The sequence below is a fragment of the Eumetopias jubatus genome, unplaced genomic scaffold (genome assembly GCF_037043125.1).
Source record: "Eumetopias jubatus isolate StellerSeaLion01/CBP00866 unplaced genomic scaffold, mEumJub1_p1.0 scaffold_6, whole genome shotgun sequence".
NCBI lineage: Eukaryota > Metazoa > Chordata > Mammalia > Carnivora > Otariidae > Eumetopias > Eumetopias jubatus.
In genome coordinates this window covers 72,897,290-72,910,162 of record NW_028274812.1, presented here as the reverse complement: position 1 = coordinate 72,910,162, position 12,873 = coordinate 72,897,290, and the positions used below count along the sequence as shown (strand labels likewise).

General features: G+C 40.2%; 1 protein-coding gene across 5 annotated transcripts in view; it reads right to left on the bottom strand.

Moving 5' to 3' along the window:
* SNX14 (sorting nexin 14) overlaps positions 1–12,547 on the bottom strand; it is an 80,458-nt gene extending 67,911 nt beyond the window's left edge. For all 5 annotated transcript variants that reach the window (XM_028108062.2, XM_028108061.2, XM_028108060.2 and 2 more), the window contains exon 1: positions 12,259–12,547. In XM_028108062.2, coding sequence (XP_027963863.1) covers positions 12,259–12,452 — 194 coding nt within the window. In that variant the 5' untranslated portion in view covers positions 12,453–12,547. The remainder of the gene's footprint in view (positions 1–12,258) is intronic.
* Positions 12,548–12,873: the final 326 nt, after the last annotated feature.

The window sequence follows — 12,873 nt, the reverse complement described above, 5'->3', positions numbered from 1 at the left end:
ATGAGAAAACAGACAAATGGCATATGTTTCAAAGGAGTAAAGGACTTCTGCTTCCTTGACAGAATGACTGGTACCAGACTTGCCCTCCCACCATAAACAACTATAAAACAGGATGGCTCAGCCAGTTAAGTGGCTGCCTTCAGCTCAGGTCATGATCCCAGCGTCCTGGGATTGGGCCCCACATTGGGCTCCCTGCTCAGCCGGAACCCTGCCCTGCTTGTGCTCTCACACACACTCTCTCTCTCTCTGATTGAAAACAAACAAACAAAAAAACAAATGCAGTAACTATCTCCAGGCACCGGACAATAGGGAATACAGGACTATAATCTTTAAGAGAAAGGAAGCACACAATTGAGTTCCACATCCATCCCAGTTCTCTGACTGATGACAATTTACCAAGTGCAGTATGGAAAAGAAAGGATTACAGAAGACCTGGGAGTTCAGAATTGGGAAATATACAGCACCAAATAGTAAGAAGAGGTGAAGATGGATTAGAGGTGCTTACCTATTACAGACAGTGACCAAGTAAATATAAAAGCTGTGAGGCAAAGGCTGAGGCACCAAACCAGATGAATTGCCTGGTCTTATTGTTGCGTGCAGAACAAAATAAAAACCCCTTAAACCTTTACGGTCCCTTTTGATCTGTCCGGTTCACTTTTCTACCCTTATTTCTTCCCATTCCTTTTTTTTTTTTTTTTTTTTTTAAATAATCTCTACACCAAGCATGGGGCTTGAACTCACAACTCGCATGCTCTAATAACTAAGCCAGCCAGGCACCTCTCTTCTCATTCCTGTATACAAAACTTCACTCCAACCAAAATAGCATACTTGACATCAAGCTTTTAAAAAAAACTTTATACTTAGAAACTAACTCAAATTACAGAGGTATTTCAGAGAGGAAATTATCAAATTCCTATTCACAGCTGCTTACCAAAATTCATTTTGACCCAGACAGACATGACTCAGAATTCAGAATTTTTAGGATTTTTGAACAGTTATATAGCACATATTTCATACATAATTTAACACTCCCAATGAGATCTAATGCAGCACTCCATAATTAGATATTAACATTTCTGCAGCAAAACATAAAAGCAGTAAGAAATAAACAAATCAGAAATAAAGACTATAAACAGGGGCACCTGGGTGGCTCAGTTAAACATCTGCCTTCAGCTCGGGTCATGGTCTCAGCGTCCTGGGATTGAGCCCCACATCAGGCTCCCTGCTCAGCGGGGAACCTGCTTCTCCCTCTCCCTCTGCCTGCCACTCCCCCTGCTTGTGCTCTCTCTTTCTCTCTGTCAAATAAATAAATAAAATCCTAAAAAAGAAAGACTATAAATAGTCTTATGTCTATTCAGGTCAGGTTTTGTCATCAAATATAATCGGTACAAACTTAGCGGAAAAGTTACTTCTTCAGAGCTTTTGGTTTCAGAATTGCACATTAGGAATTATAGACCTATAGATCAAATAACAGACCTTAGACTGAATGACAATAAATACTACATGCAATACATGTGGGCTTTAACTAAGGCAAGCAATAACTAAGGTATTATTTAAGAAGAAAATCTATATCCTTAAATGCATTAATCCAGTGGTTCTCAACCAAGGGTGTTTTGCCCCACAGGTGGTATTTGGCAGTATATGCAGACATTTTTGATTGTCACTGTGGAGGGGGGAAAGGGAAAGTGCACTATTGACATCAAGTGGCTTGAGACCAAGACTGCTGCTGCTAAATATCCTACAATGCACAGGCCAGCACCTCACAACAAAAAATTATCTAACCCAAATTATCAATAGTGCTGAGGATGAGAAACCCTGCATCAATCAGAGACAAATACTAAAACCAGGAAGCTAAGCATTCAGCAAGTTGGAGGAAAAAACAGGATCCAAACACAAAAAAAGGAAGGAAACAATAAAGAATAGAAATCAATAAAGCAAACAACAATAACAAATATAAGCTTGGTTTTTGAAAAATTAATAAAATAAGCAAAGCTCTAATTGGATTTATCCTTCTTTTCCAATTTGAGCTGTACTTTACTGTAGCTAAATAGACCTAACAGGCGAAGTAAAGCAATTCTAGAAGAAAAAAAAAAAAAGAAAGAATTCAAATTTTAAAATATACAAGGAATGAAAAAATGAGAAAATCATCATGTTGCAACCTATAATGAAGTAACTCTTTCAGGGAATAAATAAATGGTAAAACAAAAGAAGTTTGTTGGGCAAAGTATTAGCTGTCAGTACCCAAATCCACAAAAAGTAAGGCAACTCCATCTTATGTGGAATTATCCTCTCATGTGATACAATAAGATGAACAGAGCATCTTCAAAGTATTCTTGCATACACACAAAAATTTAAATCTAATCAAATTTATAAATCGAACACCCTGTCTACAAAAAATATGCAGGTAAGGATAAAAAAATCAAGACACCATGAGGAAACTAACAGCTAAAGTGTGAACAAATGACCCAGTTTCTTCAAGTCAATGGGGGGAGAGGGGAGAGAAGCAGGTAAGGAGGAATGTTCTAGATCCAGCTAAACAAACTATGGCTTGTGGGCCAAATGCCACCTGCTTTGGTATGGCTCTCAAGCTAAGAGAGGTTTTTACATTTCTTAAGGGTTCTTTGAAAAGAAAAAAAAAAAAAAGAATATGGGACAGAGCCTGATGCAGCCCAAAAGTCTAAAATACTTACTATCTGACACTTTATAGAAAAATTTTTGCAAACTCTTACTCTAAATTATAAGAGATTTACAAAAGCTTAAGAGATGTAGCTCCCACATACAATGAGCGGACCTATTTTAGATCCTGATTAGTATAGATATACTACAAATTTTTACACAATTAGGAAAATTTGATTATGGACTTGTTATTAGATGATATTAACCAACTACTGTTAATTTTTTAAGGTTATGGCTTTGTGTAGAAGTGATTTTTAAAATGGAGGAAGATTAGATATTTTTCAAACATGCAAAATATTGATGGTTGTTGAGGCTGAGTGATGGGTGCTTGGAAGTTCCTTGTACTCTCTCTTTTCTATGCATGCTTGGAAATTTTCATAATCAAAAGCTAATAAAAAAGACAAGGTTTTAGCAAGACAGATCAAGGAATAAAAGAAAAAGAGAATACAAATATACAAAATACAGAATGAAGAAGAAATAATGACAGCTAAAACTGAAATGAAAAATTAAACTATGAACAACTAGATCATAAACTGGATAACCTACAGAACATAAATTTTTGGAAAAAGACAAAAATGCTACAAATTAGTAAGTGAAGAACTAGATAACTTATATAGACCAATTATCATTACAGGAATTAAAATAGTAATCAGAGACATGGCTGAGGGAAAAAAAAAAAAGACCCTGGCCCAAATGGTTTTACCAAACTGTAATGAGATAGATAATCCCTATCCTATATAGATGACTTCAGGAAAAAAAAAAGAGAGAGAGAGAAAGCTGCTAATTTAAAAGGACTAATATAATTTTAATTCTGGAATCAGATAAAGACAATATAAGAAAATCATTAGGTCTATTTTACTTATGAAATACTAAGTAAAATATTAGTTAACTAAAACCAGCAGCATATCATAAAATAAAAAATAATACATCATAAGAAAGGCATGTTTTTAAATAGTTCATTATCTTTAAATCTACACCACCATAGACTAAAGGAGAAAAAAAAAATCAAAACAATGATACCTCTTGATCTAACAATGAGTTCACAGGGAACCAGAGAGGGAAAAGAACATACCCACAACACTACAGACTATAAAAACTCCACAGAGGCGCCTGGGTGGCTCAGTCGTTAAGCGTCTGCCTTCAGCTCAGGTCATGATCTCAGGGTCCTGGGATCCAGCCCCGCATGGGGGCTCCCTGCTCAGCTGGAAGCCTGCTCCTCCCTCTCCCACTCCGCCTGCTTGTGTTCCCTCTCTCAATGTCTCTCTCTCTCTCAAATAAATAATATCTTAAAAAAATAAAATAAAATAAAAAACTCCACAGAACATATGGCCCACTTTCTTCAACAAATAAATTGCAAGGTTAAAACAAAGTGGGATGTATGGGGAGGGGAGGGAACTTTCAAATTAAAAGACCATATTTGGATCTTAATTTGATTAACTGTAAAAAGCCGTTTACAAATGATTCATTATGGATAGAGAACAGAAACATCATAAAGCATGTGAAAATATAGTAAAATGTTAATGGTAAAATCTAGGCAGTACATAACTGGTCATTTATTGTAAATTCATACACTGATGTATGCTTAAAAATTTTTTTATCATAAAATGATGGGGGGAATTCTAGCAAATTCAGGGAAATCTGACCATTGAATGGATATTTGATGATGTTAAGAAATTACCTTTTTTTGATGTGAAGTGGTATTATGGCTACGGAAGAAAAAAAGGACTTATCTGTTAAGAGACACATACTGGAATTTTTAATGTTTATAGATAAAATATGTCATGCGGGATTTGCTTCAAAATAATTGAGGGGGGGTGATATTTGACCTGAGCTGATAGTTTTTTAAGCTTGGTACAGGTTTCATTATACAATTGTATTTTTATTTTATGTATGTTTACAATATTCCATAATAAACTCTTTTTAAATGAATAAAAAGCGATTAAAGACAAAAGAACAGATCTGAATGAATGGAGAGTTTATGTTCATGGATGAAACCTTTAAAAATAGTAAAGATATAAATTCTACCCAGATTAATTCACAAATTAATAATACTGTGGTGGTATTAAATATGACTGCAAATTCTTTGACACTCTTCACATCAAAAACAGGAATGTTATTTCCTCCCCCTTGAATAGGGGTAGCCCTAATAACACTACAACTAAGAGAATGTAGCAGAAGTGAAGCTATCTAACCTCCAAAACTAGGTCATAAAATGGATATGGCTTCCGGCAGGCTCCCTTTCTCAGGATGCTCACCTTTGTAAGCCAGCACCATGTTGGGGAAAAAAGCCACACATAAAGGCCATATGTACAGGTTCTGGCCTATAGTCCTTCTGAGATCACAGCCAACAACCAGCATCAACTGTCACATACATGAATGAAGAAGCCAACAATTACTATTCTAGCCCCCTGCCTCATGGTGCCCAGCTGATGATGCACAGTGAATAGAAATTAGCTGTACCTACCAACTCCTGCCCAAATTACAGTTCTGTGAGCAAATAAGATGTTGTTGTTGACTTAAACCACAAATTTTGGGGATGGTTTGTTATGTGACAATACATAAACAACCAGAAACTACAATCAAAATTCCAGCTCAATCTTTTGAGAAATTTAATATGTTCATTCTAAAATGTATAGGGAAAATAAAGGTTTATTTACTTATTTATTTTTAGATTTATTTACTTAGTTGAGAGAGAGAGTGCACACACAAGCACACAGAGGGAGAAGCAGACTCCCCACTGAGCAGGAAGCCTGACGCGGGATTGATCCCAGGACGCTGGGATCATGACCTGAGCTGAAGGCAGACACTTAACCTACTGAGCCACCCCGGTGTCCCGAAAATAAAGGTTTAAAAAGAGCTACACCAACTTTGGATAAGAAGGGCCAAGAGTGAGAATTTGTCCTAGCAGATATAAAACCACACTGTGAAACACAACACTACTGTAAAAAAAAAAAAATCTGGTACTGTTATAGGAAGAGAAAAATAAAGAGAAGAAACAGAACTTAGAAGTTGGGGAACAAAATATATGATATCCTAGAGTCTGTCTGTCTGGGTTCAAATTCTGGCTATGACACAATGCAAATCACCTGCTCTGAGTCTTGTTTGGTCCTCTATAAAATGAGGTAATAATAATACCTAACTCAAAGTTGTTACAATGATTAAATAAGATCACAAATGTGCTTAGAATAGCTTGTCACATACTAAGTTATAAGTGTATGTAAGCAAGTTGTGGTACTTTAAAAAATAAAGAATCATCAGTGAAGTAAAAAGACAACCTATGGATGAAATGCAAAAAAAATATTTGCAAACCATATATGTGATAAGGAGTTCATATCCAAAATACATAAAGAATTCACACAACTCAGGACAACCTTGCACTTCAACAGGAAGAAGCCTACTTTAGTACTCCAGCAAGGGGAAGAAATTTTTCTTGCACAGCAACAAGCCCAGCCAATAAGAATATACCACAACTCAGGCAATGAGAAACCACCACCACCCTGCATTGTCCCTTTCTTCCAATGGACTTTTATTCAAAACAGACCCTCCCATCTTCCTCCTTTTCTCTATTAAATTACATTCCTCTCCTTTGATCTTCAGGCTTATCTCTGGCTTCCCATAGCAATTGCCCATTGCTCTACTATTCCTGAATAAACCCATTTTGCTGGTTAAAAAAGGGAAAAAAAAAAAGTGTGCAGAGGGCCTAAATACACATTTCTCCAAAGAAGTTATATGAAATACCAACAGGTACATGAAAAGATGTTCAACATCATCACAGTCATTCGGAAGATGCAAATTAAAACCATAATGAGATATCACCTCACACCTGTTAGAATGGCCACCATCAAAAAGACAAGAGATTGGGGTGCCTGTGTGGCTCAGTTGATTAAGCATATGCCTTTGGCTCAGGTCATGATCCCAGGATCAAGTCCCGCATCTGGCTCTCTGCTCAGCAGAGAGCCTGCTTCTCCCTCTCCCTGCTGTTCCCCCTGTTTGTGAGCGCTCTCTCTCTCTCTCTCTCTGTCAAATAAATAAATAAAATCTTTTTTAAAAAAATTAAAAATATTTTTAAAAAAGACAGGAAATAACAAATGCTGGTATGGATGTGGAGAAAAGAGAACCCTTTTGTGCTATTGGTGGAATGTGAACTGATACAGCCACTATGGAAAACAGTTTGGAGGATTTCAAAAAAGTTAAAAATAAAACTACTATATAATTCAGCAATTCCAGAAGCTGTGGTGTGTGTGTATATATATATACACACACAAAAGAATATTATTCAGCCATAAAAAATGAGGAAATCCTACCATTTGGGACAACATGGACGGACCTTAAAGGCATTATGCTAAGTGAAATAAGTCAAATAGAGAAAATAAAAATAGTGCATGATCTCACTTATATGTAAAATCTTAAGGAAAAAAACTCACAGAAAAAGAGATCAGATTTGTCGTTACAAGAGGTGGAGCATAGGGGAGAGGAAATTGCAGGAAGGTGGTCAAGGTACAAACTTCCAAGAAGATTAAGTACTAGGGATGTAATGTACAACATGATGACTATAGCTAACAATTAAGTTACAATCAACTAATTAAAACTACAATGAGCTACCTCTACTCACTAAAATGACTAAATTAAACCTACAGACAATATCAGACTTAACAGTCAAATGTTTTGGCAGGAGTGTAAATTAGTACAACCACTTTGGAAAACTATCTGGCAGTATCTACTTCAGTTAAACAAACACATACACTATGACTAAGCATTTCTATCCAGGGGCATCTACCCAAAAGAAAGAAATCTATCAAAAGAAATATATATAACAATATTCATAGCAGCATTATTCATAATAGCTAAAAACTGTAAACAAGTCAAATGCCCTTCAACAGAAGAATGGATAAACAAAGTATGTCATATTCCCAGTGGAATACTGCACAATAACAAAAGAGACTGAAGTCCTGACATACACAACAATATGGACAAATCTCAAAAGAGTTGAGAGAAAAAAAAAAAGAAAAGAAAAAGAAACTAGATACAAGAGGACCATATAATTCCATTTATATGAAATTCAAAAACAAGCAAAACTGATCAATGGTAACTGAGGTTACTGACAAGGGAGTCTACCGGGGTGCTAGAATAAATGAGACAAAAATAACTGCTAACATTTAATAAGAGTATGTTCTACGTCCTGAGCACCATTCAAAACACTTTCGATGTATTAACCCTTTAATCATCAAAATAATCATATAATATGGGTACTAGTATTATCCCCCATTTTACAGATAACAGCACTATGACAGATAAAAGTTAGATTGCTTATCCAAAGCCACATAACTGATTAATGGGGGAGGCAGAATAAAATCCTTACATTGAAGTTCAGATTCAAAACTTTCAACCACAACAATAAATTGCCTCAATAATCAAAGAAAACTCTTAATACTACACCTGGGCCAAACAAAACACTCACAAAGTGTTAGCTATTATTACTATTACCATTATTATTACTAGCATGTAACTTAAAACATTCCTTATTATAACACTGAAATATTCAACACTACCATTAGTAAATGTATCTATGCTCCTTGCTTTCCCTAACAATACTGTAACAGTGATTTCACAAATAATTTGAAATATATAAAGCATGTTACTCTATTCATCCCACAAATCATTTATAATAACCAAAGCTTATAGCTATTTATCTTTCCACAGATAAGATTCATAATCTTGGGGCACCTGGGTGGCTCAGTCAGTTAAGAGTCTGCCTTAGGCTCAGGACACAATCCCAGAGTCCTGGGATCGAGCCCTGCATCAGGCTCCCTACTCAGTGGGGAGCCTACTTCTCCCTCTTCTCCCTGCTCTTGCTCTCTCTATCTCTGTTGCTATCTCTGTCTCTCTCAAATAAATAAAAAAAATCTTTAAAAAAAAATTCATGATCTTTTTTTTTTAAAGATTTTATTTATTTATTTTACAGAGAGAGACACAGCGAGAGAGGGAACACAAGTAGGGGAGTGGGAGAGGGAGAAGCAGGCTCCCCACCGAGCAGGGAGCCCGATGTGGGGCTCGATCCCAGGACCCTGGGATCATGACCCGAGCCGAAGGCAGACGCCCAACGACTGAGCCACCCAGGCGCCTGAAAAGATTCATGATCTTAATTCATTTTGAAAGAAAAATTTATATACTAAATAATACCTTGAAAGAGCTTTATGATTTAAAGTTTCAAGACTATAAGAGAAAAAATTAATCTCAGGGGTGCCTGGCTGGCTCAGTCGATAGAGCATGTGACTCTTGACCTCAGGATCATGAGTTCAAGCCCCACAATGGATGTAGAGCCTACTTAAAATAAAATTAAAAAAAATTTTTTTTAATAATTTTGAAAAAGACTATTATTCTAAGTTTAACCATATAGAAGGAAAGCTCCAAATCTCCATACTAACCAGGAAGGATTTTAAATTGAAAATTTCTTTTAAAGTTATTTCTAAAAACTGTTGAAATGCCTGTGTAGAAGTCATTTAGTTTTTTTTTAAGATTTTATTTATTTATTTGACAGAGAGAGACAGCGAGGGAGGGAACACAAGCAGGGAGAGTGGGAGACGGAAAAGCAGGTTTCCCACCAAGCAGGGAGCCTGATGCGGGGCTCGATTCCAGGTCCCCCGGGATCATGAGCTGAGCTGAAGGCAGACACTTAATGACTGAGCCACCCAGGCGCTCCAAAATCATTTAAAATTTTTTTTTAAGTAATCTCTACATCCAACGTGGGGTTCAAACTCACAACCTCAAGATCACGAGTCGCATGTTCTTCTGACTTGAGTCAGCCAGGTGCCCCAAGAAATCACTTATTGATGGTATACATTAAGCCTATCTTCTCATTTCAAATTTCATCATTATACCCCTAATATTATTATATATATATACATGTTTTTCTTAAATTTCTGAATAAATGTGCCTCATATTCCCCACTCCCAGAAGGGACCACATTTTCTTATATAACAATCTTCCAGAGATAGACAAAGCATACATAAACATACGTCTTTGTATGTACATATGAATGTACACACATATTCTAAAGAAAATCACACAATACACTGAAAAACACACTATATATACTCTGTCGATAGCGACAGCAAGAGCAATAGCAAGAGCAGAAACACAAGTAGGGAGAGTGGGAGAGGGAGAAGCAGGCTTCCCGCCAAGCAGGGAGCCCAAGTGGGACTCGATCCCAGCACCCTGGGATCATGACCTGAGCCAAAGGCAGACGCCTAACAACTAAGCCACCCAGGTGCCCCTAACCATTCTTTTCATCAAGACAGTTCTATCATGGTTAAGGTCACTTTTGCTGCTTTCAACAGTAACAAAAAAAATACCAAAAAATGTATGCAAAAACAATTTCACTCATAAACCCAACCACTCAGAGATAACATTTATGTATTACATCCTTCTTTCTTTGCATAATACAAATAAAGATACAGGGTAGAGATCAGATGGCATCCTATGACTTCTTAACAACAAAGAACACTATATGCTATAATTAAGTAGGCGACCTCAGAAATCTAGTTCAACCTGATCTTGCATGTCCTACCTTGGACGCCTAAACTGACCCATCTACCAAAGGAGATAGGTTAAGAATTCCTGGACAAAACTTACTAATCCCAGAACGTTTACCTATCTTTCATACTAAAGTTATTCATCTAGCTTAGAATACCTTTCAGATGACAGAAAGCAAGTATTTAATAACTCATTTCCACTCTGTTAAGGATTCCCCTTCCTCCATATTCCTAAAATCAAACATCTTACTATCACAATCAAAGCACATTTTCCAGTAAAATATCAATTGCTACTTAAACCTAATACATTAACCCAGAGTCAACTAACAAGAAAGCAAAATGGGTAGGGAAAAAATTCAACTCCAACAGTCACAGGAAATGGTTACCTTAGAGCAAAATTAAATCACCAAATTCCTGGCGAATGCTTTCCCATTCCTATCCTCAGGGATCAACTACCCCAAAATTAAGAGTAGAGATGGTTTCATGTTCAAAACATCAGAAAAAATATCATGCAGATGCCGTTGCTGACAAGTGTCTCAGACTCCTTTCCACCAAGAGCAATTTGGAAATAATCTTAAGGAAAAGTTCTCCTCTGCTACCTATTTCATCGTTACCATTTCTGGAAATAGCTAATTGAAGGAAATCAAATTTATTTCAGGGACAGAACCTTCCCATTTCAAAATGTCAACTGAATTTATCAATTTCAACTTTCAATCTTTCCTTTTGGAATATTCTAGAGATATTGAGACAGGTACTATTTTGCTTTCTGACTTCCAACAAATCTTTACGATCATCCATTTTAACCAACCACCCTCTGGGAAAAGCTTCGGCAACAAGACTGTGTGTGAGGGCACCTGGGTGGCTCAGTCAGTTAAGGTCGGCCTTCAGCTCAGGTCACGATCCCAGAGTTCTGGGATGGAGCCCCGTATGGGGCTCCCTGCTCAGTGGGGAGTTTGCTCTCCCTCTTCCTCCACCCCTCCCCCTGCTCCTGCGCGCTAATAAAATCTTTAGTAATAAAAAATAAGACTGTGAGTCCTTCAGCTGAAGACTGTGTGCGTGTGTGTACTTCAGTTGTAAAAGTGTGTGTGCTTGGGCTGCGAGATCGTGTGCATGTGTGCACACACGTGTGCATGCTTCGACTGCATGATTGTGCTTGCGCGCGCTTCAGCTCTAAGACTGTGAGCATGTATGTGCTTCAGTTGTAAGATTGTACGTGTGTGTGCACGCACTCTTCGGCTGTAAGCGCGTACGCACCCTGCGGCTGTTAAGATTGTGTGTCCGTGTGCGCCCTTCAGCTGTCAGTGTGGGTGTGCATGTGTGCGTGCTTCAGCTCTAAAACTGTGTGTGAGAGCTTCCGCTGTAAGACTATGCGTGCTGTGTGTGCGCGCGCCCCTGGGCTTGAGACCGTGTGTGTGCGTGTGTGCACTTCAACTCTAAGACTGAGCGTGCGTGTGCGTCCTTTGGCTGTAAGACTGTGCGTGCGTGTGCGTGCGCGCCCTTCGGCTGAGACCGTGTGTGTGGGTGTGTGCACTTCAGCTGTAAGACCGTGAGCGTGCGTGTGCGCCCTTTGGCTGTAAGACTGTGTGTGCCTGTGCGTGCAGTGTGTGCGCATGCGTGTGTTGAAAACGAGGGGAGTCCGCCTAAAACCGGGGCCGCTACAAGACCTGGAACCCTCCTTCGTCAGCTGACCGGACCGCCCCTGCAAGGTCTCAAATTGGGATGCACATACAGATTTCACTCCTCTGAAAAACAGCGATGATGGAGCCCCAGGTTTAAGGAACAGGTAAAAAGTAGGTAAGAATCGGGGCCAGGTGTCTCAGGAGACCCGGCCTCAGGAAAGGGGGCACTGGAACGCACTCCACCCCCGCTCGCACTTCCGGGCCCGGACGCTCCGCCCAGCTCCCCGAGGCCACTGTTCCCAAGGCCTCGCAGCCGGCCGCACACGCCACAGCGGCGCAGCCCCGGGCGGTCTCCACACGGTGAAGTAACACGGGCCCCCGTCCGCAGCCTCGCAGAGCAGCCGCTCGCCAGCTCCGCGCTGCGGCGTTACCTGTTGAGGAGCAGGGAGGCGACGCTGAGGCAGAGCAGCAGGAAGCAGAACAGCGGGTACTGGCGGCAGATCTCGCGTCCCACGTCCAGCCGCAGCCGCTGCTTCAGCTTCTCCCCCATCGTCCTCACCCAGGACACCATCTCCGTTGGTGTGACTGAAGCTCTGCTACAGACTGAGGTCGAAGCCACCCCCATCAACCTCTCGCGTCTCAGCCCCGCCGGCCGGGCAGCTACCCACACAGCCGCGGACCGGCGGACTGTCCGCAGGCTGCTGTCGCCCAAGGCCCCGCCCAAGGCCCCGCCGCGCGTGCGCGGCCCCCGCCCCCTCCCCCTCCCCTCTCGCTCTCCTCCCGCGGCCGGCTGAGGGGACTGCAGCACGACGTGCCGGAGGTCACTACCCCCTGCGAGGCCTAGCGCGTCGCCCCGCTCCGCCCTCTTGGCCAGGGTCGCGCGCCGTCCCCTACGAGGGGCCGGACTCCACTGGCGAGTAGCCTTTTTCGGAAATCAGGGGGAAGCTGCAGCAGCCAGTAACCGCCTGTATCGCGGAGGAGAAAAGGAAGGCTGTGCCCGAGCACGGGAGAAACTACAGCCCCGCGCAGCCGCCGGGCCCTGCCTG